Below are 26,565 nucleotides of genomic sequence, written 5' to 3' on the forward strand. Positions count from 1 at the left end.
AAACTGAAATTATTTTATTTAAATCATTTTATTTTATCTATAAATTCAGGATGGAAAATATACAGCTCTAAAAAAAAAAAAAAAAAAGTGCAAAACAAATCCATTACTTATTTTCTACATATGAAAACAACCAGCATGACATTATTAACATAAGGATAGCACAGTATGACCTCATAACCTACGTCATTCTTTAAAAGGGAATACAGGATCAGTTCACATTGTGTGTATGTAAGAGATGTGAGACTGAATTCACTTGTGTTGTCTCTTCACTGTGGCTCAGCAAGAAAACACCATTGAAGGAAAAAATCCCAACTGGATTTGATGAAAGTTGAAATGCATGTTTTCATTGAATGAGGACTGTGGATTTTGTCCATCAGATACTTTGATTCGCGGTAGGAAGGGATCTCTTCATGGACAGGAGGAACAATTACAGTGACCACTGTTACGATCTACTTATAGGCATGTGAGCTTTGTTTCACGACACACCGATTTACAGATAGAAAAATATACATCTCACAATTCTGTTTTGACTTCAGGCAGGTTGCTCATGTCCATGCTGATCGAGGTCTGCTGTGAACCTGAAAGTGGGAATTCAAGCATATTTCAACATTAAAGAGCATTTTGGACCTTGGAAAGTTGACATTCAGCTTGACTTTCATCTTTTACCTTCTCCTGGTACCCTTTCTTGGCCATCCTCTGCATCTCCAGCCTCAGCTCCTCCTCCTGAACCTGAAGGGCCTCCCTGTCCTCCTCCTCATCCTGCTCTATCCTGCACTGCTCCTCCCACTGCTCTTGGTGCTGCTGCTCCACCTACAGTAGATGTACAGAAACACTGGTTTACACAAAGGATATAATCTGATCCTGTGCTGTGGGTTGAAATGCCTGTTCATGTTTCTTCTAAAACATTAAGTTAGCTGTGTGGGACCAAAAGTGCAATGAAAAAACAAACCACTGCACTATGTGCCAACCTGAGCATTTATCTCTTGCATCCGTGCCGTCCTACGTCCCTCTTCTTGCTCCTTCTCCTGGCATCTGGTCTCCCTCTCCAGCTCCAGCTCCTGGATCAGTTGTTCTCGTCTCTTCAGGGACTCCTCCTGAGCCTCTCTGTTCTTTTGCATCTTAAGCTCCAGCTGCTGCTGTCTGCCCACAAGTACCTTTCCAAGTGGAAGAAGATAGAGCTGTTATTAAGTAGTCTTTTGAATTACATTCAAATAGTTTCATCTTGATTTTAAAACAATTCACCTCTTGCATGAGCCGTTCTCTGGCTTTCCTCTCCTTCTCCCACTGTGCTTCTCGTTTCTCCCACACGTGTTGAGCTTCTTCTCTGAAATGGATGAGATGCATTGGTTTGTATTTGAGGAGAAGCGGGAAACTCCCTTCCTGCAGAGTCGGAGCTTACTGAATCATGGTGCGTACCTGTGTAGGACGTCAAACTCAGCCTCCCTCTCCTCCTCCAACTGAAGCTGCTCTTCAATCACACGTTTCATCCAGGCAGCATCGGCGATGGCCCTTTCCCTTCGTTCAGTCTCTATCCTCTTGTCCTCCTGCTGTCCGTCTAGCAAGCCTGCCAAGATCTTACGGTCGGCCTCCTAGCGGCCACAGACGAAATCGAGGAAGGTGTGAAAGCCAGTCGAGTTTGAATGCATGTAGAAATGTATACGGTGACAAAAGTGGGTGAAGTAGACCAACCAGTTCCTCCTGCACTTGCTGGGCTCTCCTCTTCAGCTGAGCACGATATTGACGGATCAAGAAATGCCTGGTGCAACACAAATCCAATGAACTCAATTGCTCCCGAGAAGGAAGTATCATATTGATTTAGATACGTTATCGGCGTAAAGAGCTTCCCTTACCCCATCTCACACTTCTTTCGTCTTTCCTCCACTTTTCTCCTTTCCTCCTCTATCTTCTCCAGCTCCCATTGTTTGACCAGCAGAGCTTCCTGCTCCCTCTTCAAGCGAGTTGCCTGAAAGAGAAATAATGCTTTAAAAAAAAAAACTCATCTGTGATCATTTTTCCAACAAGAAATACTTTGACCAACTTCTAAATACCTCCGTTTCCCTCAGCTTCAGTTCTTCCATCTGTTTGCGAAGTTCCTCCGCCCTCTTCAGCTCCTCTACGTTCTTTTTCTCCTCAGCTTGCTTCATCCTCTCCAGAGCCTCTCTTCGGGTCCTCTCGTACTCATTTTCAAAGCGTTTCTTCTCCTCCTGCTTCGCCACTTCTTGCTACATGTTCGGAGAGAAGGTCACTTACAGTAGGTGTCTTAACTTTCTTAATTATGTACCATGTTGAGAGGATTAACGTGAGTAGATTTCAGACTTGATACTGTGCTCACAGATGACATGAGCACTGTTTAATTAAGGATGAATTTGTTACATAAATAATTAGTCACCTAAAAGGATAATGACAAAGTTTAACGACTTGTGGGTCCGATGTGTCATCACTGACTTGAGGGAGGTGTTAAATGTACTGGAGAGCAATTTCTACACATTTGGTCTGAGTAAAATAATAATAATAACCATAGAAATAGAATGAGAGTAGAAAGGACATCGAACTGTTTGCCATGGTCATATGACTACAAAAGAAAATGATGCACAGCACTGTAAATTGACCATAGAAATGTACAGTGTTGTTACATCTGACTATCCTAACATGTTGATATGAATGGGAATGTCTGTGAATAATAAGTGCTTTGACCTGTCGGCCCTTGTTGTTAGTTGGAGATTCCTTAGGCCACTCAAAAACACTTGTCATTCATAGAAAGTTATCAAAACACTGTAATAAAAATAAAATGAACTGTTTTGTCTTGTAGCTGTGATGGATGTCTTACCTGTTCCTTCTCAGATATCTGCTCCTGCCATTGGCTGACAACATGATCTTTATGTAATGCTGACTCAACCTGTGGACAGATTAAAAGAGCGAGAAAGGACATAGACGGGACAGAGTTACTGATGAACTTGACCCTCAGCAGAAGGGACACCACAACATTTTATTCTCTTCGGTCAACACTGGACTCAGGTTAACAGAAAGTCATGGAATAGCTGTATCACAAGCCATATTAGTTTACAGATCAAGTGGACGTCTTGACAAAAAGTGTCTGTTTTTTCCTCTTGCAGAGCTCTTCAGAAACTCAGGATGGTTACAGGATTCCTGAGGCCATTTATCACTTCATCAACAGTGAGACTTTGAAGTAACAGGTTTGGCAACTTGTTGCTTTTCCATTAATAGTTTACACTTAGCTACCTCTCGCAACTCGGTGTTGTTTTTCTTCCAGTGCTCCCTCAGCAGCTCTTGTGAAAGCTTGAGATGAAAAAAAGAGAAATAACAAGGATTATACACTTATGGCAGAGCACCATGATCAGTCCTGAAAAGGAAATATACAACTAATTAAATTAATTTCAGTAAAGCTACCTTTTTCCTTCTTTCCTCTCTTGCTGTACGCAGCTCTTCAGTCTTTTGCACCAGCTGCCTTTCCAATGCGCTCCTGTCAGGAACTACTTCCCTCAGCTCCGCCTCCAGCCGGTCTTGCTCCTCTTGAAGCATGGCCCTGAGCCGACTCCTGCGCTGCTCCAGACTGGCCTTCTTTTCCTCCTTCAGTCTCTGTTTATTGAATGCCGACATACTGACAAAACGTAGGAAAAAGATACTTTAGTTCTGGCTTCATTTTCTTTCATTTGTCTGCTGAAACCAACAGGGTTTCTTCATACTAGAAGAGAGAATACGTCTAGTTTATGTCTTCATTATTCACGACATTTACACAAACACAGTATAGCACAGCACGTTTATGTAAGGTTACATAGATTAAAGGGAAGACACACTGGTATTTAGTCACTGAGCCCAATACATAGACTGTGCACATATATCCAATAACTAAACATTGAAAAAGAGGCATTGACTTACGCACTACTGCTCTCAGTGAATATCATCAAAACTGTATTACTATGATGTTTCATAGTGGAATGATTATCAACGCTGGTAGTCATGAATGCACATTCAGTCATTACTTGTAAATACTTATGAATGTTCTCTCTACGTTACGTTAGTACAAGCCACGGATTAATGAATTGGGGAACCGTCACTATTTACACATGTAAAAGGAAAAGCCGCTTTTAAATAATGTGAACTGTGTTTAAAAATATGTATTTTGACATTTGTTGATTCAACAATTGATTGATCGCTCACCACGTATATGATAATAACAGTAGCAATTCCCTGAACACCTTCCTTTATCTGGCCACACTCACACAGCAGATTAGTCGGGTCCTGAGAGGAAAATCTAACGCTGATTTGTGTTGCTCCAAACAAAGAGCCAATGTGAGCCTGAGACGTGTATACATTCACAGGGAGCCGTAGTGTGTAGATCACTGTCTCTCTTTAAACGTTTGAATACAGACACCTTACACTCAAAGGTTGATTACTTACAGGTCTTACAGCTGTTGTAGCCCCTTGGCCATCATAAAAATAAACATGGAACACAAATCATAGTCAAATTGAAGCAATTGTCCTAAACCGCATTGCTTTGTTATACCTCCTACTGTTGCAGAGATGTCTGCAATGACACAGTATTAGAGACAGCTTTGTGTGGTAACTGGATACGTCCAGTCCACTGGTGCATGCAGTTACCTCTGCTGGTGGGACTGATGGGAGCTCCACACCGCCTGTCTCTGGCTGCGGACGCTCTGCTCCTTAAAGTATTGAGCATGCAGCTCCCACTGCTGTCGACACCGGGCCTCCTGCTCCCGCTGCCGGGCCAGCTGTCCGGCCGCCACCCGGGACCGAGTGGGCACGTGGGCCGAGAAGGTCGGCAGAGCCATGTTACCTGAATCATGATTAACATACGTTATAAGAAGAAATAACCTGAACCTACGTTGATTGATGTATTAACGTTAGTTAGCTTTAGCGTTACCTCGACCACCTTAAAGCACTACTTGTGTGCGTTGAGTCGAAGCTCATTCATACAGAAAACAAAAAGTATGCAGTTATGTCTTTGCTAGTGTTATGTGTTATAGGCCTTATCGTTTATTATTTAGCTAAGGGCAATAAAGGTAAACGTCTCACTAGCACCAACACTTCAGGGCCATTTCAGCTGGATAAATGACACCCACTCACCTTTTAGTGGTGAACTCAGTCGCTTTCTCTCGATGTTTGTTAAAGGCAGTCTACGTTTTGCATTACGACAAAATCTCCGTTATTCAAATAGTAGATCCATGGAGTCAATGCCCACAGTTTTCATTAGTTACCCATACACTTCCTAGTTACTCCCACGCTACGGAAAGAGGTAAAGGTCAAAATTGCCTAACGTTGACAGGAAAACGCGAAATTCCTTTTTTAAATTGTAAAAAAGCCTAGCAATATACGTTCTACTTTATTTTCTTTTTTGATCCTTTGTTTAATAGAATATAACGGTTTAATTGTAAAGACAAAGGTAACGCTAGTCGTCTACTGGGAAATAAAGCAGAAATGACGGTTGATAATGTATTTGACCATTTGATTCACAAATAAAATGCTGGCAACATCACCAACATTAACCAATTAGTATTACTATTATTGTTGTTAGAATTAAATAGAATTACACATATCATATTGTAAATAATAGGCTGTAATCTGGTTCCAGATTTTTGACTAACCGACTACACTTGGTCAGAATGAAATAATAAATATTTCATGAATACATATATATATTAATGAAGTGGAACTAAATGGCAAATTAAGTCAGATTATCAGGCTACCAATAATGTAATTGAACACTTAAAGATGTTCCACGGAAATCCATTAGTTGGCAGTAAAGTAGCACATGTGATAAAACGCAGAGGAAGACCAGTGTCAGCTGATTATAGCACATCAGGTTCTTGTGTTTGTTCTGGATCTACCAGTAACACGTCGATCACACGAGCCGTCTGCTTGATATTACACCACTACTGGGGTTCAATGTAGGTGACTGTGTGTGCGTGTGGGTGTGCGTGCGTGTGTGTGCGCGCGCGTTAGTGCTTTCCGGGTGGGGTATGGCACACAGCTTCTTCTGGTGTCACTCTAAATCCGCAGTGGAGGGTTGAGAGCCTGTTGCTATCATTTCAGAGGTACGAGTGTGTCCGGATTAAAGAGATATGGCTCTGCTAATGGAGCACCAGTTCAGACAGATGCCAGCTGACAGACAGGTGGAAACAAGACCGTTTCTGGAGGCTGTGTCATACCTTCCACCATTCTTTGGTAAGTGAAGTTTACACAGTGTGACACAGTTTAAAGACTTCGTAGGTATCCAGTCCAGATGTCACTGGCTGCAGAGAGAAGAGGTACCTCTAACGTATTTCTATTCAGCTTATTTTAATGGCTGAGTTATTTGAGTTGTACAGTTACAGTGTAGACCAGATTGATAGCACTGACTAAGTGATATTTATTTTAAGCATGTAGATTCACAATACTGCATGCTTTAAGCCTGACGACTGTTAAATTGGCTTGACGTGCACATAAATGCTGTTTTTTATATGACAGAAGTCCCCTGCCATGGACCTTTTTTCCACCGTCATGCATCTTTCATGTGAGATTTGTTCAACTTTGATTATTAAACACTAAACTTGGTGTGAGAAAAATCTGTCACAACACTTCCATCAAACCCAATGAACCGATCTCAGTCTTTCCAAATGATGATCTTTTTTGGATCGTATTTCTCACCATCAAGCTGTCAACAATCCTTTAGCATGCATAATTTAATCCACTGGCCTAGATTTTAAGTTGTGAAAATTGATTAGTACGGTGTTGAGTTCCCCATGCCCATTCACCGGCGGCATGGTGCACCAGGGCATCTTTGTGCGACTTCATTCTGTATTAATATGCCAAAGGTCCTCTATTGAATTTGCCATGTGAAACCCTTGAGAGGAACCAAGTCTGATGTCAATATTTAGCTCTTTTCTCCTTGTCGCCATTGTTTAACCTGACCTCGAAATTTATTGGCCAACTTTCCTACAAGCCATTAAAGTCCTGTACACTGTCATACTACATTCACTCAGGTGTTCTAAATGAGTTTGTCTTAGTACAAGTACTTAGTACAGTACTTCCTGAATCCCTTGTTAGGTTTGCACCTGTTTTAAAGCAGGACAAACCCTATATTTATGATTCTTTTAAGTAGATGGATTTAAGTGACCTCAGTCAACTCCCTGCATGGCTTTGTCCAACTTGAGAATAAACACCATCAGAATAATAAACACCTGTGATGGCTGTGCAGGGCCTTTAATTAGCCAAGACCTGAACAGACAATGCTCTTTGTTAATACAAAAGTATATAAGCACTTATTCTTGTTAGAGGTTTGTATTAGTTTTATTTCAAGTATTATTCTTGAATACTGTAACTTTCCAGAGAGTTTTGTTGTTTCCGGATACACTGTGTCTTTGTAACACACATGTTGTCGAGAGAGTGGAAAATGTAGCCAGAGCCATACAACATGAAGATATCTCCGAAACAAGATATGTTGTCATTAGTGCTGTGGTGATGACATTAGCACAATAGAGCGGACTTTGTCATGAGTAGTTTCCACAAACAGCTCAGAGGCTTAAAACTCTCTGTTGTGTCGGTGGGTCAACCAGGAGTCGCGTGTGGTTGGTACTCTAGATGTCTCATTGTTCGCCATCCCGTCACCAAATCCTCTAGTAGCCTAATTAAAGGACACCTAATGATAATACGGTGATCGTGTCTGTGAAAACAGCAGACACTGAAGACCTAATCTACCAATGTAGAGTTATTCTAGACCACAAGAGTGTTTTAACCACTTTAGGATGTTTCCAGTATTTCACTTAAAGAGTAACCTCCTGAAAATCTTGCTTTTCCATTGGTTTGACTTCTCACCTCGCTGCAGTGATGTACGGGTGTATTCCAGGACCCTTGGTTGCAGGTGCAGTCTTAAAGGCATTTTTTGTCAATTGTCAACCGGCTTTGTATCGGATCTTCCTCGACAAATGAGCAGCATGTGAGCACGGAGCAACCGGCACCGGTAACACAGAGGGAAGCCGAACATCATTCATTTGCACATACCACCCTTACAGCAACGATACAAAGCCGGAATAAAAGCGCCAAAATGTCCCTTTAAACTTTGCCTTGTGTATGTCTGCTTGGTCCACCACGTAACTAAAGCTATATCATACATAATGTAAATCAATTGAAATATTCAGATCCAGGAAGCAATGTAGTATCTGCACAATTTCATAAATCCTGAATGTCTTGTAAATCATTTTATGAGTATTGTCTCTTTAATCCTGCCTAACATTTTAGATTTTAGGTATGTGATTTTGACTTGAATGTGGTGCAATGTGAGTTTTTAGACATAACTACAAGAGTCTGTACTGTTGAAAGGTCAAACTCACTAGTTTTACGCCCCAGTTAAATTACATTACAGTCATTTAGCTGGCGCTTTTATCCAAAGCAACTTACAATTCGGATGCTATCATACCGTAGGCACAACTACGGGAGCAATTGTGGGGTTAAGTGTCTTGCTCAAGGACACATCGACATGCAACCAGTGGCGCCGGAGCTGGGGTTTGTACTGCCAACCCTCTGATTGAAAGACGGCCTTGCTCTCCACTCAGCCACGGTCCCCCAAATTCAAATGTATAGTAGTGTTTACTAATATCAATATATTATTGTTATAGGGATTTCTTTAAATGTATGTTTTCTGTAAAGCTATAGCTAATTTACATTTAATGCATTCCAGTGGTGCTATTGAACAGTTTGTGTGGGTAAGTGACTAGTTCAAATATTAAGACATTTTCATGATTGCAAGCCACACATGCACAACTGCAATAAAGTTTTTACAGTTATCTTTTTAGCTTCTATGTTGATAGAGGTTTGTGGTCACAATGAGATGCTCCAAATGATGTAATAATATTGTTATATAGGCTCAGTAGTTTTGTTTACATGCGTAGAATTTCCCTCCCTAAGTTCTCAGTCACTCACTGTGTAAATATTCCTCCTCAGACTGCCTTGGCTCTACCATTTTTGCCCCATTAAAGGCAGATCTATCTGGTAACATCACAGTAAGTATGATTATTCTTTCATGTGACCCAAGTTAAATCTGTGGCTCTCCTCTTACATTTCTCAGTAACGTTATGATGCAATAAAAAGGTTCTGATTACCTAATAGAAAATCAAGGCGGTTTACGATACCAACCCAGGACGGTTCAAGACACTCCAGCATATTTTGGAGGCAGAGAAAGAAATACATGGAGCAGAATGGCCCAAAGCTGGAGCAACGTTGGCACTAATGTGGCTTAAAAGGTTTGAGAAATTTAACATTTCAGGTTTTATGGACTGTTGGGTTTCGAGTGTGTATTCCATTTTGAGCAAGGTCTGCACCCATAACCACTGTGCATAACTTCTTTATTGACCAGGGGTCTACGATTTATTCAAGTCTTCCTACAGAGCCTGGTGGATGGTGAAAAAGATGATAGCAACCCAAACCTCATTCGAGTCAATGTCACCAAAGCCTATGAAATAGCCCTTAAACGGTATCATGGCTGGTTTGTGCAACAGCTCTTCAAGGTGAGTTCAGAGTTTATATCAATGTCTTTTATGAGATATATATAATATATACATATATAAGCGAGCAGATGTATCATTTTGTTTGTTATTTGTGAAGACAAGTATCACAGAGCGTGCTAACTGCACAGAGTTGAGCACAAATTTGGCATTTTTATTTGCTCTTCTAGGCAGCTCTTTTCGCTGCTCCATATAAGACAGATTTCATGAAGGCCCTCTCCAAGGGTCGGGATGTCAAGGAAGAGGAATGCTTGGAAAAAATCAGAAAATTCCTCATCAACTTCACCCCCACTGTTGATGCTATTTATGAGATGTACAATAAGCGGAATGCTGATCTTGATTACACAGTGTGACTGCAAGACATTATTCTTTACTCCAGTGATCCGCTTAGTTTACATAGCAATTTACATTCTGCTGTCTGCAATCTGCATCTTGACATGGCTCCCTTCAGGTCATCTGACAGCTCACTGCGGGAGTGTATGCTCTGTAGTTACATGTCAAATATTTGCACACTTTTAATCATCTGTGGGCCTGTTCTGACTTTCTCGTTAGGCCTTTTCCTCATTCTTGGTCGACTCTGATGCTAGTTTCCTAAAGCAACTGAAGATTTAAACTCAGTATTTCTTTGTTTGCCAGATATTAATTTGCATGATTATAAGATAATTATAGCAAGAATCAAAGTGCTACTCAACAAATGTTCTTGAAAGCTTCAAGTAAGTGAGTGAGGTGTCTGAAGTTAACAGATTTAATGAGCCAGATCACTATTAACACTGAATATAAGACTACAATGTAATCTCTGCTGTAATAATTTGTACCATATAGTGGATTTTAAATTCTTAAATTCTATATCCTAACATAAGATAATGGCTGTGTTTACTTGTTATTATACAAAAAATGAATAATGACAAAACAAGAATTAAAAATGTTGTATGGTTATGGCTTCTAGTTTGAAGTAAAACTATCAAAATTCAAAGCACATAATTCACACGATTTACAAATATTTGGAAAAGAGGTCAGGTGTTTTCATCTCACACAACACATACTGTGTAGTTGTCCATGTATTTGGGTAATTGATTGTAGTTTTTAGTGTTTAATGAACAATTTTATTTCTAAGTTATTAGATAGTCCTTAATTATTAATTTAGCTATACAAAATGCACAAAATACATGAATAGAATGTTTATCGGCGTAATTTTTGAAAAGCTCATGAAGTACAAGAAGCTGTACATACACTGTTGTAAACAGCTTTATATAGTGAACACCTGTTTCTGCCTTAAGCCAGAACTACGGAGCATTTAAGTAAAAATGTCAGCTTTTTTTGCCTTTAGTCCTTTATATTTTTATACATGTCCCTTTTTGTAAACTAGGCAGGCTAATTAAAAACAAAATGTTAACTATTACTGAAAGTGTGGTCTCTTTTATACTTGAACAGGTATCTTAACTTTTCATCCAAAGCACTGCTTCATCAGCACTAAGTGCCTTCTCTGTCCACTCTGCTCTCAGGTGCTTACGTAAAACTGAATGTGAATTTTCTTTAAACCTCTTCGTCAAGGGGATATAAAGTGTTGCAATAACTTTGGCCTTCTACGTGGTTTTTAGATAGGATTTCAGATGCTTGGCAAAACTACATTAAATGTCAGATGTGATATTTTGACAGCATATCATGAATATATGTTGGTGACCTTTGGTGAGTCAGTATTGTTTTGAGTTAATGTGCTGAAATGCTCATCTGATGTGTCTCTTGTGGCTAAAATGATTTTGCAGTGCATGTATAGTGAAAAATAACAAAGCTTGTATTTTCAACTTATGTAAACCATATAATTTGCAATAAATGTGTGCAATGTGCAATATTGTGCAATATTTCATGTGATTTGCTTTACTGCTTGTGCATCTCTGCAATTTCCCAAACTAAATTAGTATGTTTACTCCATTTCCATTAGTACAATTGAGAGGGAGAATATTTATTTGTTGTCACTATATTTCTACTACATTAATTGGGAAATACTATTAAATCACCTTGAAGATAAGCATTTTATAAGTCATATGTCATAATCATCTCATTTACTTAAGTAAGTGATCTTTGTCTTGCATTAAGCTAAATGCCAAGAGGTAAACTACAGTACAGGTTATAAAAAAGTCATAGTACAACATTCCATAAGAAGTCATAAAAAGTCATAGTATAACATTCCATAATAAGTCATAGTATATTATGCCATAAAAAGCCATAGTCAGAACAGTTGTTATTATTTTGTTCTTCTTTTGTGCATGGCTCTTCATAATCCCTTTGTCGGTCTCCACACTTAGGTTAACATTTTACACAGACTCAAAGAAAAAAGTTTGTTTTACTTAAAGTAATATATGATACATTTCTACTCTACTACATCTCAGAGGTAAATAACTTACTGTACTGACACTACAAACATACGATGATCTTATAGAATATGATGCATTGCTGTAGATTAAACTAGCCAACAGTATATAAAGGAGTTAAAAACATGCAGCATACACGTTAATGCAGCAATATATATATGTATATATATATCCTAAAACATTAGATATACAGGTAATGGTAAAACACTGCCAAGGTACATTTTACTGCACGGGTACTTTTACTTTCGATACTTAAAGTACATTTTGCTGATTATAACATACTTGACTAAGGTTTTGAATGCAGGTATTTTATTTGTTCATCAGTTTGGTATTAGTATGTTTACTGCAGTGAAGAGTCTGGAAAATGTTTCATCCACTAATTACTTGGCAGTGATTTAAGTTTGTGAACTCATTTGGCAAAGAGTCAATGTACAAACAGTGGTTCAATGATTAAGTATGATCTCATCATGTTTTAATCAATTAAGATCAAAGAGTTTATTTCAGCTGTTTGTCACAAGAGGTTTGACTATCAAACACACATTGTCTGTAATAGAATGATGGAGTGAATTTAAATCTTTACAACTTGACTCCAGTATATTTACAAGAGAAACACATTTTTAATTATTGTATTTCAAAACGCTATTAACATACTTTGTATTTCATCATCCTCTACAGTCTAAAAGTTTATAAAACCTGTCAGACTCTGCGATGTAGTGGAGTAGTGTTTAGTGGCGGATTAAAAACAACCTCTTTACCGTCTGTGTTAAAGTGATATCCGGCAAATCCAAAAACGAGGATTGTAACCAATTAAATGTAGTTAAACGATGAAGACTGGGTCCGCCCACTTAGTGTCAAAAAGAAAATCTACTCGCGAGCGAGCGGGCGAGCGAGCAGGTGAAAGTTTCGCGAGCAGAAGAGCAGTGATATTAGTCGCGCGCTAGGGGACGCCCCTCGCGCTCAAAGCATACTATGCCTTCATAGTAGATACTGTGATTTAGTCAAAGCATTTTGTGTAAACCTAAGGAGGCAACAGAGGAGCGCTCAAAAGCGAGGGAAAAGAGCTGCGGACTAGTTTATTTTTCAAGAAACTCAAACGAAGACCAACAGATTAGATAAAGGTAAGTCACTCCTCTGATCGGTATTCATCATTAGATGCCTCTGAAGGGAATCTCATATATTGGTATGTGTTAAGGAAAAAACATTTAACTGAACTCAGTATCTTAATTATCAAGACCTTGTTTGTGAGACAGTCGACTCTTAATGACTCCTCATGTGTTTTGCTATAATTTAACATTTTAACTCTGTTTTGTGTGATTTGACACATAATGTGGACATCCTGCTCTGGATAATATCACATCAGTGACAGTGAGCAGGAAGTCCCACATCTCTGAGGCTACATTACAGAGTCACCCACATTTAGAAACTTTCTCAAGTGGATTTCCAGCTTCGGGTCTACTTTTTGTTATTTCATTTCATGATCCCCTTTTATCACGGACAGTTTTAATACTCAGCGGGTCCTTTGCCGTCAGACACCTCCACTAACGACTAAATCCTTTTCTCTTAGTCTGTTATAATAGTTCATCAAGGACAGCCACTCTTTGTTCCTCCGTCTTTTTTTACAATCAAAAGCCTGTTGAGGTGTAAAGGTATGGTAATCCCTGTGTGTCAGACAGGGATGTGAGTCATGGCTCCCCCTTAGTGGGACCCCAGCTCCCCTGTTTGTGTTGCTCCTTTGCAGCACAGTCTGGCCTATATAGGTTGTCAAAGTCATGAACAATCACAGGAAAGCGTATGATGTAAAAGGAAGCCTCAGGGGGAACAAGTGAGGCTGTTCCTTTTTTTCTAAATTCCGTTGTGATAGCACAATGTAGCAAAGTGTGTGTTTGTGTGTGCTGAGTTGTAATGAGTATTGTGGTGTGATTCTGCCTGCAAGAGAAAACACATCCTTATGACCGATGACGGGCCGGACTCACAGCCAAGTTATTCATGTTGGCACCAGTCCTTTTCTACTTCTTCTCATATATTCTCATACAGCTCTTTTTATGACACTTGGGACCTACAGATTCTTTTGTGTGACTCTTTTTTGTTTCCACAGGACGCCCACATGCTTCAGCATCATTTCCAGTTTCCCCTGAAGAGGAATTTGGCACACCATTGTGATAAAAGGGATGAATGAGGTACAGAGGGGTTAAATGACAAATTAGCTTCAAGCTTCAAAAGTGGGAATTTCCAGGGTTCCTTTGGTAATAATCTAAATACAGTTAGTTGTCCACTTTGCACTTATCGTAGTGGCTGGTGTAAAAAAAAAAGAAAGACTTAAATAACTGTTGCTTTTTCCTGTTGAGGTGGGCCTTAGTTTTGAAAATCTCATCTAAAGACATGACAGCAATATAGATACATTACCTGAGTAAATACAGTAGCTTAGTCTTTCAGACTTGAGGTTCCTAAACCCGTCAGTACGCAATTTGGCCTGCCGGCTGAATCTGATGTCTCTTATTTGTACATCGTCCTTCCTTATCTGACCTAGAAATGGATCAGTTCCACAATCAACTAAGGACACCCACATTCCCTTTATACTGCTCAAATAACCAAGAAAAACATTCAACTGATAAAAGACAAGATACAAGTTGTATAAATGAGAAGTACCCGAGCTTAAATATACGCCTAATTGCTGGAAACGACAGAAGATCCCTTAGCCAAATGTTTTAAGCTGACAGTTTCTGAGTTATGAAATATATAGGAAGTGAAACGTTCCTATTTCACACGATCATAGTCTGATTGAATTTGAAGCGATTAAAGGCTCTCTGTTATTTATTTATTTTTACCTTGAGAAGCGCTATGGAGCTGTTCTTCTATCAGGGTCCCTGTTTTGTGACACGATACACAGTCCTACCATTGGTGTTCCACTATACCACTGATAAACATGTGGCTGCAACACGCCAAGATATGCCGCAATGTGCAGACAAAGGCAGGGAAGAAGACTGTTAGCTAGGAAACATGAATGTCAAAATTGTCCTTGCAGATGTTTTATGAGGAAGGAAATGCATTTACCATAATTACACATCTATGATACTTCCAGGGCCGTTCTGCTCTCCTCAGAAGGTGCCACCTTGCTTTGTCCAAGGCCGACACCCTCGTTTCTGTTCCTGCCAGAGCCTCTGTGGACTCAGGTGAGGGCGGGGCCGCTCAACCTGAGAGCGATGCAGCCCTGTCTGAGCTCTCTCACCTGTTTGAGAACGAGGATGGCTCCCCGTCAACTCAAGACACGAGTCACGATTCAGCCCTGGAGCTGGTCCAGCCCGACCAGCCGGCGGAGAGCAGACAGAACCTGCGGATGAAGTTCCAGGGTGCTTTCAAGAAGGGCATTTCAACCCCTATGGACCTATTGGAATCCACCATATATGAGTCAAATGTGGTTCCAGGTCCCAAGAAAGCACCCATGGACTCGCTCTTTGACTATGGTACCTGCAGGAACACCAGCAACCAGAAGCGACGCAGGAAGAAGCTCCCAAGAGGGTGAGAAGGGCCTCGCTGTCTCTAAACTACAATTCACGTGTTTCCAGGATTTAATGATCATGTGTTCCTCGAGACCTTTTAGTTTAGGGGGTTCTGGTTTAACAGCAGTGAGCTTGGACTGCTGGTTTGGAAAAATGTGGTCATAAAAATGAGAACCTACAAATGCCACTCTGTAGACAGAGGTGTGCCACATGAGGAAGTACGTACACACACACACACACACACACACACACACACACACACACACTGGACCAAGAAGTCCCTCATTCAGCCCATTCACTGAGCTAACAGAGAGCATGTTGTTGGTCGCTCTGCAGCCGTTGAGGTAATATTTAGTCTGCCCAACCCGTCCAATAAACACAGAGGTCTATTTACTGAAGCACTCGAGGGTGTGGATGATTGCTTAAAAGATGGTTTGTGCATCAAACACCCATTCAATTCTTAATTTCATGTGAATGAAATGTAAAAATAATTCCTAGATTCAAAGGGAATCTTACAGTGAATGTGTGATGTCATGTTTCTGTGTCTCCTTAGTAAAACTGAGACATCCTGTGATGATGGTCAAAGCTCAGACCCACCAAAAGTAATGAAAATATTCAACCGCTCTCTCCTCTTCGACGGCGTGTCACATGCAGACCCCGGGGCCCTCGAGGGCCTGTTGGAGTACCTGCAAAGTCACGAAAAGAGGTTAACTGATGAGGAGTTCAGAGGTGAGACTGTTGTCACTTGCATCAGATATCTGTACGGCTTTTTTTTGCCAGTCTAAGCCAACCACTGAAACTTAACTACAACTACACTAGACTGCAAAGGAACACAATGAGTTTGTGTTTGGACACGGGGAGCTTTTTGTGATACAGATGACACATAATAATAATTGGCTCTTCCTTTGCTCTAAAGCAGAAACTCAGTTTAATCTAGTGAAAGTTTTACCTTTGCCCTTTTGTATTCCCCTGCTCCTTCCTCTCTATTGTTTTTGAAAGGATGTGAGAGGGAAAAAGTGGAGTTGAGTCTCTGTGCTGCTAGAGGCAGGCCCAAGGAAAGCTTCCTGTGTGTGTCTAAGAAGTTGTTTCAGGCTTATAACACGGAGCAGAGAGAAATCACAGCAAACTGTCATCTCCTTCAGCTAGTTAAACAGGGCTTTACAGTGGTTTAAAAATAGTGAAGCGCTTTCTTGACCCGTATTTTAATTCCCAAAACTCTGTCTAGCTTCTGTCGTTATGTAACCTACTGGTTCCCAGTACATTTAGGGCAACACACCAGGAGGTCACATTTTAAATGACAGTAAGTAGATTCCTAACCAGGGGTCCTTCTATTCAATGGGGTACTGGCAGTTGCCTGTTGGTATGGGGAAAGATATTAGAGTACAAATAATTATCATTAAAAATAATGAATTACGATTTGATTTTAAAAATGCATATCCTCATATTGAGTCAGCTGAAACACCTTAACACCACGTGATGCTATTAAGAGAAATGAGTTAACTTAAGCAAGTAAGTGGAGACATCTTATCAGCTACTGTACCTAAAAGTAATACCTGAATGGTGAAATAGATAGCTCAAAGGATTTAATAAATCGTTAACATTTAGAGCTCAGAGCATTGACTAAAAAGTTAAAATTGTTAGCTAAATTAAATGGATGAACTGTTGAGATAACTAGCTAAACGTAAATGTAAAAATAGCTTAACATAAATGAATAAATGGACAAAATCATTAGCTAAATGTTGATGAACAATTTAAATCATAAACTACGGGATAAAAGGTTGAAATGCTCAGCTTCTGCCATTCGTAGTGCAAACGCAAATTTGACCAAACAGACCTAAACATGAACAATTCAATTCTATGAAAAATATATTCCAACAATATCCACTTTTATGTTTATGGTGTTAAATCACATCCAGTCATTCAAATGGACATATTTGGAACAAGATTGGTAATGTTGATGAAGGTGCACTTCAATACAAATGTTCAGTGTTCATTTCATTATTCCACCAGAGCTGTCCACGGGTAAGACATGTCTGCCTAAAGCTCTGCTGAACCTTTACGGCGGGCAGAACGCCACCATCCCACTGCTGGTGGACATAGCGGAGAAGACCGGAAACCTCCGAGAGTTCTTAAATACGCCCTTCAGGGATGTCTACTACAGAGGTATGGACACAACACAATGATAACAGTCAGTTACATAAAAGTGATTTGTAATTATAACAAATCTGTTCTTTTGCCTCATACAGGAAACACTTTTTATGTGACAACATACACGTTTTTTGTTAAATGTGTTTTGACCCCCATAAATACAACCTGCACATAAATATGGCCCTAAGCCCTCGTTGCTTTTAGTCAGTTTTTATAGACTTTTCTTTTGATTACAATTACCGAATTGTAATAATCTCTTGGAGAACATCATTCATTCAGCTGATATTTATTAGATTGAACGCAGCACACCAAACAGCCCTTTTTTGAATACCAATAATAGTTCAAATGTTTTACTATTATTGTGTTTTTTTGCGTTGTCAGGCCAGACGGCTCTCCACATTGCCATAGAGCGACGCTGTAAGCAGTATGTGGAGCTTATGGTGGAGCACGGAGCGGATGTTCATGCCCAGGCGAGGGGACGCTTCTTCCAGCCCAGGGACGAGGGGGGCTACTTCTACTTTGGTAGGGACCTTTGTCAGCACAGAAATCTAGTGTGGAAACAAAAGAGTTCATTGTGCTTCTGAATTTCTGTTTTCAGCAAACATTTAATCTATCCTAAGTGATAAAACACTGTGGGCAGATGGTCACAGAAAGATGTCTGGAAAGCCGTTACTGTGTTTTCTGCTTCATCTGATGGTAATGATGTGGTTTAAATGACTTCACTGGTCACTCTTTTAGTTTCCACTGCTTTACTCACAAGTGGTTAGTCTGTCTTTTACGGCACAGAGTTGACATCACTGCCAAGATAAAATAGCTGGTACATGGTCCTTGCAAGGAAACCTCTGTTAACGTGGAGAAATGACGTGACATAAGACCCCACCCTTTCTTAACGTGGCAGGTTTTGGCTGAACAAACACAGTTTGTTTTCTGAAGTATCGTACGAGAAACCGTCATTAGCCGTGCTCCAAAAACACATGAAAAGACGAGCATTATGTCAAATGTTCAAGGGCTCTTTCAGTGAAAGGTGTCAGTGTTCTACAGTGAAGAAAAGTCCACATCCTCTGCCGACCCTCCCCTGGGCAGGACTTCACTGACCTGTAAGAGAGGCAAAATAAATCAGAGCCTGTAAACTAAACTCAACACTGCCCTCTGCGGTGTCTGTTCAGGCACAACCTTCCATATCACCGGATGCGGTACCCTGCTTTGTGTCCTTTTTAGCCTTCAGAAGATAATCATCGCAGTTATAACAGTTACTCTCCTAAAACCCTGAAAGAACGATATCTTGTTGTGAATTATGTTTTATTTTTTACCCAAACCAATTTAAAAATTTTTTTATTTGATTACATTCATGCATTATATTTCTCACTCATCACAGAGGAGATGATTTCTATTTGCACTTAGCACGGTTGTCATTCCCAAATCCCAGCGTGTCCGGACACAGTGTGAGTAATTTGCTGCGGAGCTTTGCAGTGAGGTGAACAGGAACCTGGCAGGGCTGAGGGCTAATGGGATTTAGACTCACGCTAACACTCTGCATGCACCCGTGCAAATCCATGAAGAGGAGCGTCTCTATGTGAGGTGACAAAGTAATCTGTCACCCATGGCAACAGCTCATTTTCAGCAGCTGCTTTTGGCACTCTGGCCCCATTGCGCCCCTCCCTCAAACAACTGCTAATTGTACTGTTTTCATAGCAGGGATTTGAGTCAGATCTCTGATCCACGCTTAGTGTGCTTTGCGAAAACACACAGACGCCAGCTACACTTCTTAATTAACCATCCTGTTGATTTGCTTATTTGTTATCTGAAATACAGTTCCTTTAATCTCCTGGGAATTCAGTATGAAGTTAGTCTCTCTCTTTGCCTAGGTGAGCTGCCTCTCTCACTGGCTGCGTGCACCAACCAGCCTGACATAGTGCACTACCTGACTGAGAATCCACACAAGAAGGCCGACCTGCGGCGCCAGGATTCACGTGGAAACACGGTGTTGCACGCTCTGGTGCACATTGCGGACAACACCAAGGACAACACGCGTTTCCTCACAAAGATGTACGACCTGCTGCTAATCAAGAGTGCCAAGCTCTACCCGGACTGCAACCTGGAGACGGTGTTCAACAACGATAGCATGTCCCCCCTCATGATGGCTGCCAAACTGGGCAAGATCGGGGTAGGGAAAATGATACTTCAGTGTGTCAAGCAGGACCAGTATTATAAAATACATTTTCACTGTGACAATTCTACAGGCCATAATATTTTTAAGTCAAAGGTCAGAAGGTAAGTTTCTCCGTATTCCCACAGGTTTTTCAGCACATTATCCGACGTGAGATCAAAGATGAGGAAGTTCGTCAACTGTCACGCAAGTTTAAGGACTGGGCATATGGGCCAGTGTACTCCTCCCTCTACGATCTGTCTTCACTGGATACATGTGGAGAGGAACCGTCTGTGCTGGAAATCCTGGTCTACAACAGCCGCAATGAGGTGAATAACAATATTAAGCTCAAGTTCATGCTTGTATTCCAACTATAAAAATACACAGCTGAAGTAAAATATTGTTTCTCTCAACATCAGAGTATTAAGAGCAACAAGGCGTAACATAAAACATGTACGGGTGCATCAAAAGCTTTGAGTGTGATGAAAGAATTGTGTGTGTTATTATAACATTATATCAATGTCATGTGTCTGGTCCTGTTGTCAGAACCGACATGAGATGCTGGCAGTGGAGCCCATCAATGAGCTGTTGAGGGCCAAATGGCAGAAGTTTGCTGCAGTCACCTTTTATATCAGCGTGGTTTCTTACCTCATCACCATGATCATCTTCACCCTAGTGGCTCATTACCACCCAACGCAGGGAACGGTGGGTGTGAAACTACTGAAGAGGTTGTCACAGCATGACTAGATCTCAAATGAACCGATTAATGCTTTGTGATTGAAATTGTCGGATGTTCCCATACAGCATTGAATTGTCAGGACACCAAATGAACATATCTATTCCAATAGCAGCATTTTAACTTTTTGCTTATTATATATGTGCACAGTATATGTAGACCACATGCACTGTACATCAGATAGCTTAATACTGTCTGTACATAGAAATCTTAATGTATCATTCCAGAGCAGACCAGAAACAACCGGTTGTCTAATGACAATATATGAAGAAACACCAACACAATCATTTTTTGTATTCATATTTGTGAAATGCTTTGCAGTATGAATAAGGAATGCTGCTGGAAAAAGTAAGCTTTTAAAAGATATTAGTGACAATTGCAATTGACAAATTCTTCTAGAGACCTCCCAAAATCTTGCTGTTGAAGCTTTCAGGGGATCTCAAGTGTCAATCAAGTGGTCCCCCCCCCCCCCCCCCCCCCCCCCCCCGTATATCGCATACCGGATGTTAGAAAGATAACAATTTTCTCTTCCAACTCTCGGCAACACAGTGAATAGCTGTAGTCCCCAAAATGTTGAACTAATCCTTTAGCTCGCTGTCTTATCAACTGATATGATGTATTTTGTATATATACGTTTTATTGCTTAAACTTTCAGATTGAGTTAATTGATTAGTCCTGTCCCCCTTCCTTCCAGCCTCCGTACCCTTACACAACATCCTCTGACTACCTTCGTATGGCAGGAGAGATTGTCACCTTGGCATCGGGAATCTTCTTCTTCCTCACCAATGTGAGTCAATACACTATGACACCTTTGTATGCTTCCATCATTGGTTGCTCACTGCTGCCTCCAAGTCTCTTGCATCAAACTCAAAACTGTAAGGAACGTGTTGTTGTCATTATGGAAATGTCTCTCCTGTTCTTTGCAGATTAAGGACCTCTTCACGAAGAAGTGCCCCGGGGTGAAGTCTTTATTTATGGATGGATCCTTTCAACTGCTTTAGTAAGTTTACATCCGCCGTCCTTGCTCCCCCTCTTCCTCACCTCTGCTGACTTTCACTCGAGGCACATATTGCATCCTCTAAATTCAGTCATCTAATTAATTTCTGAACGTCCTCCCTGGCATGTTCTATAGTCTAAATACAGAGCAGAGAATGTCGAGCACCTCTCTGAACCGTGGTGATTTAAGTAATTAGCAGCCTGGCTGTGATTCCTACATTCTGTACAAAATAACAGCAATTACGTCTTCCTGCCTTCACGTATTACTTCAGAATCACAGACTTTAGCATTGGAACTGGTTCCTTGACAAACTTCCTCTCTGTCCTCTCTAGCTTCATCTACTCTGTGCTGATTGTAGTCACAGCTGCTCTCTACCTGTCTGGCATTAAGGCCTATGTGTCTGTGATGGTGTTTGCACTTGTCCTGGGCTGGATGAACACTCTTTACTTCACCAGAGGCCTGAAGCTCACTGGCACCTACAGTATCATGATACAGAAGGTTAGATAATGGAGGAAATTAACTACTGAAAATGAATTATCCTTAAATATCACCACCCATGTGTCTTACCACTCTTTTTTCTTTTTTTTTTGGTTCACAGATTCTTTTTAAAGACCTTTTCAGATTTCTGCTGGTGTACGTGCTCTTCATGATTGGATATGCATCAGGTACAGTGCTCGAAGTGGGCCAGTACTCACCGATACACTAATACAGATTACTCTTTGGCCTCATAAGCTGTAAGAACATAAAAAACAATGTTGAGGGCATCTGGACGAGACGACGCATTTAAACATTGCCAGAAGAATGAACTGTTCAGACGAATGCTGTGATATGTGTAAATAATTAAAAATAAATAATTAAAAAGTTAGTTTTGTCTTAAACCTTTGGGGCATTATCTATAGTAATGATTGTGGTCCAAGATTATATAAAATGGTATAGTTTTAAGTCAAACGCCTTCATATTTTACCATCCCAATAGCAACTAGTATCTTTTATTCACTGTAGAAATTCAGAATGTAATATAATAATAATATACAAGCATCCTGACTGGGACACTGCTCCTAAAACCTGAATGATTAGCTCACACCCTGTCTGGCTGGCAGGTGTTGACTTCAGGCTGCAGGCATTGTATAAAATCTTATAGAGTGATGCTACAGGCTACACATAACACAGGAAAGGTTCAACACTATGGGTGAATACACAAACACACCACCTTAACCTGTTAATGTTTTAGGTGGAATATTATTAGAGTATTATAGGGCTACAATAGAAGATGCATAGCCCAAGTATAACAATTACATCACTACTGACTAACATGCTTAAAGAGACGATAAATAAATAGAAAGATTTGCTGATACACACCTCAACATGTGAATAAGGAGAGTACTGCCACGTGTTTTTTTCCCACTTCAAGCACTGGTCCGGTAGGCTTATGGTCACCTAACTTTACAGGTATATGTCAGCAATACTAATAGGGATATATTGACATTTATATCAATAACACTCTGTCTATTAACATATATGAAGCTACAGCCAGCAGCTTCATATTTAACGTACAGACATGAGAGTGGTATTGATCTCCTAATTTAACTTTAGGCAGGAAAGCAAACATTTCCCAAAATATTGAACTGTTTCTTTAAGTGCTCACTGAAACATAACCTAACCTCCTTCTCCTACCCCACAGCCCTGGTGTCCCTGATGACAATGTGTCCTCCACCGGGCACAGAGTGTGAGGGGGGCTGTCCCACCTACCCCAAGTGCAGGGACCCAGATACCTTCAGTGCTTTCCTACTGGACCTCTTTAAGCTGACCATTGGGATGGGAGAACTGGACATGATTCACGGTGCACAGTATCCTGCAGTTTTCCTCATCCTGTTGGTTACCTACATCATCCTCACTTTTATCCTGCTGCTAAACATGTTGATCGCGTTGATGGGGGAGACGGTGGGACAGGTGTCGAAAGAGAGCAAGAAGATCTGGAAGCTTCAGGTGAGCAGTGTTTTAAAGGGTCAGTTCCCCCAAATTATGGAAACGCATATTGTATCATTACCTCCTCTGGTGTCTCGCCATCCAGATAGTTTTGGTTTATTTTTGGCAGGTTTTGTGATATTCACCTCTGAGATATGTCGTCCACTCAAACACAAATTCAGTTTGTGGTGCTTACTTATGAAAAATGTCACTTTCCTGCAGCCAAGCTAGCGGCTCTGTGAGGCTGTTCTGTAACATCCGCATGCTAACTTGCTCATAAGGACAGAACTAACATGCAGATGTCAGCAGGTCTAATATTTCCATGGTACCATCTCAGTGTAGCATGTTAGCATGCTATGTATAGCCAACTACAAAAAAAAGCATTATTGTTATTCGAGTGGTTTAAATAGGCTACTCTAATTAAACATAATGTTTATTCACAGTGGGCAACGACCATCTTGGACATCGAGCGCTCTTTCCCAGTCTGCCTTCGCAGGTCTTTTCGAGCCGGGGAGATGGTGACTGTGGGGAAGAACTGGGATGGCACACCTGACCGACGCTGGTGCTTCAGGTATTATGCATGACTCATAATCACAGTCACTCAGCAGCGCCAATGCCACTTCAAAGAAAACTGTCAATCCCAATGGTGTCTTGTTATATCAGGGTGGATGAGGTGAACTGGTGCCACTGGAATCAGAACCTGGCAATAATCAACGAGGATCCAGGCAAGAATGAGACCTGCCAAGCCAACGGGTTGCAGCAGAGTGTCAGAACCTTGCGGAGAGGTGAGATTCTCACTGTGCTCTCATGAATAAATGCATCGACAAATAAGTATATATTCATGTGGAGCACACACTAACTTATTCATAAAGATCAAAGAACATCCTTATTTTTATTCCTCTCCAGACCGCTGGTCCACAGTGGTTCCGCGGGTGGTGGAGTTAAGTAAGGGTCCGCGTCCTCGTGATCTGGCGATAGAGATGGAGCCGCTGACGCCCAGGCACTGACGCCTGCAGAAGACTAGTGCAGTCCTTGTTATAAAGAGACAGCTGAGAGCCATCAGCACCAGTGAGATCACTTTGCAGGGGATGATTTGGCCAATAACTACTAATTTGCACAGATTCTATTTGCATTTTGTTCAGAAAAAGTGTAGTAAATATTACAGTCAGTCAGTGTAATAGGACAGAGGACTGGGCACACGGAAACACTGGATGTACAATGTCTTAAAGAATCAGTGGCCTGAAAAACACCAAATGAAGTTAAAAACATCAAAATGAGATAACTGTAATTTGTTTTAAACTTGTCACAGAAGAATAGAGAACTTATAATAAACATGTACTGTACATCTGCATTGCAGACTTCAGTGTCTGATCACTCAGGGATTCAAGAAATTCAAGCATTTCCAGTCTCACTGTAATCTTATGGAAAACAGAATCATGGGTTTTTGAATAGCTAGCAGAAGCATACTTACTGTATTACTGCATGAGCAGTCTAAACAAACGCTGTGATAAAAATGCCATCTACAGACATAATCACAATCGGATGTACTGCTTCAAGAAATCATTGCAATAAATATTGATAGGCTTATAGACTACAATGTTTGCTTTTATTTGCCTGCTTTACATTTTAGAGGTCCCTATATGAGATTATATTGTATATGGTAATTTAATTGTTTATTATTCAGCTTATGAGGTTTCAGTGTATAGAAACAGGATATATGTATTTTATAAAGTTTATTTTGCTCAATTTTCTATACCGTATTAATCAAATAGTCTCATTTAGTTGTCGCACTAGCTCAGGCAGCGCAGCCTTCATTTCATTGGAAACAATGCAGTATGCCAATTTCTGATGTGTGCATTATTGTATGAACACAATGACATTGTTCTGAACAAGATGGGCATGATGAGCAGGTTATAGTTGTCAAGCAAATATGCAAATGCCAGACAATAGCCTCCTGTGTTATGGTTTGTCTTTGAATTTGTAGAGTTATTGTTCCTTTGCAGCTGGGGTATTTGCATAATCAACTCTCAGGCCTTGCCATTATGTGCTTCCCCCTATTTGCTGCAGTGGTTTTATTGCAATTGGCTCCTTGCCCCGTAGAGCATCTTGTTTATGCGCAACTACTGTATGTATACATGTATTTGTGGTCTTGTACTACATGACATGATTAAGAGCGAATAGAGCATACAATTCATTTTCACTAATTCATTGCTGTTGAGGGTCACGGGTCATTGTTTACTGTGTGTACATTACTTTTATGAAGAGACACGATGCGTTTTTATATTTACTGCGAAGAACAATAAACACCAAATACATTTTCTGAACCATACAGTAGTCTGTTTTCTGATTCCTGCATAGAATTATGAGATTATGTTTTTTCTGAAGATATTTTGTAATCAGTATTTGAAAGATTGATTGAGTTATTTTATCCTAGGATATTAGCTACTAATCAGCATCAGCCATAAATGCTTTAATTTGACCAAATGTCCCAAATCAATTTGTGAGGAAAGGTTAAATGATAAAAAATCCTTTGGGAAAGTGCTGAAAACTAACAAAGATTAGTTTAATATGGAAAACGTAAGATGTTTGAGAGGTATAGTTGAGTAGGGAAAATCTTTAATTATCTACATTTATGATCATCTCACTAATATCACAACATTTTTATATAATTAATTTCATGAAATAAACTAAATTTCATATTACCTTACCTGAGAGTAGGGACATCTTTTGGTGGCCAACCATCTACATTACATGTGTAAAAATGTGTCTTTTGGTTAAAAAAATGCACATTCATTATACTATACATTAATCCTTGTTCTCAAAAACTCATTACAAGGATTTTGAGCTCTGTTAATCATCGTTTGCAGTTCCTTCTCTGACCTGCTGATGGCTGCAGAGCTCTAAATTCCTCTGCTGTGTCGTATGTGGAGCTCCCAGGTTAGGCAGACAGGTCTTAGCTGTGTCGACTCCTGCAGAAACTGTAGGGCACGAATATATTAATGTATATAAATATATATTTATTTTTGATTACAGCTGTAAACATTGATTTGTCAGTGCTAACTGTTATTAGCACTATAACCTTTAATAGGTTATAGTTTGTAGGATGCAGTCCGCTTATGAAATATTTTTTCATGTGGATCTATCTCAGGTCTCGTTGACCTCGCTGTAACACCCGGCCAGTAATTATGGGG

At 40.3% G+C, this 26,565-nt stretch overlaps 3 protein-coding genes across 4 annotated transcripts; 2 read left to right on the top strand and 1 right to left on the bottom strand.

The window, feature by feature from the left end:
• Positions 1-58: 58 nt before the first annotated feature.
• tchp (trichoplein, keratin filament binding) lies at positions 59-5,215 on the bottom strand. 2 transcript variants are annotated; one of them, XM_079162093.1, is made up of 13 exons: positions 5,107-5,215; positions 4,621-4,816; positions 3,409-3,619; positions 3,241-3,297; positions 2,828-2,896; positions 2,049-2,222; positions 1,851-1,963; positions 1,690-1,756; positions 1,417-1,589; positions 1,243-1,324; positions 969-1,154; positions 667-810; positions 59-578 (listed from the first exon to the last, which is right to left on the bottom strand). In XM_079162093.1, the coding sequence occupies exons 2-13, from the start codon at positions 4,809-4,811 to the stop codon at positions 546-548; spliced, it is 1,500 nt and encodes a 499-aa protein (XP_079018219.1). In that variant the 5' UTR covers positions 4,812-4,816; positions 5,107-5,215; the 3' UTR covers positions 59-545. The 2 variants fall into 2 exon arrangements, with proteins under 2 accessions (XP_079018219.1, XP_079018218.1); XM_079162092.1 differs by having other exon boundaries at positions 59-810.
• Positions 5,216-6,101: 886 nt separating this feature from the next.
• gltpa (glycolipid transfer protein a) lies at positions 6,102-9,871 on the top strand (the record flags this gene model as incomplete). The annotated part of the gene is made up of 5 exons (XM_079162094.1): positions 6,102-6,204; positions 8,959-9,017; positions 9,124-9,257; positions 9,371-9,521; positions 9,689-9,871. The coding sequence occupies 5 exons, from the start codon at positions 6,102-6,104 to the stop codon at positions 9,869-9,871; spliced, it is 630 nt and encodes a 209-aa protein (XP_079018220.1).
• Positions 9,872-15,278: 5,407 nt separating this feature from the next.
• On the top strand, positions 15,279-25,693 carry trpv4 (transient receptor potential cation channel, subfamily V, member 4). The gene is made up of 15 exons (XM_079162090.1): positions 15,279-15,403; positions 15,938-16,113; positions 17,395-17,547; positions 17,914-18,054; positions 19,398-19,696; positions 19,828-20,007; positions 20,225-20,383; positions 21,109-21,201; positions 21,341-21,414; positions 21,743-21,908; positions 22,009-22,075; positions 23,091-23,395; positions 23,818-23,945; positions 24,038-24,159; positions 24,281-25,693. Exons 1-15 carry the CDS (start codon positions 15,327-15,329, stop codon positions 24,379-24,381), a joined length of 2,241 nt encoding a protein of 746 aa, XP_079018216.1. The 5' UTR covers positions 15,279-15,326; the 3' UTR covers positions 24,382-25,693.
• Positions 25,694-26,565: the final 872 nt, after the last annotated feature.

The sequence above is a fragment of the Pholis gunnellus genome (genome assembly GCF_910591455.1).
Source record: "Pholis gunnellus genome assembly, chromosome: 6".
Classification (NCBI taxonomy): domain Eukaryota; kingdom Metazoa; phylum Chordata; class Actinopteri; order Perciformes; family Pholidae; genus Pholis; species Pholis gunnellus.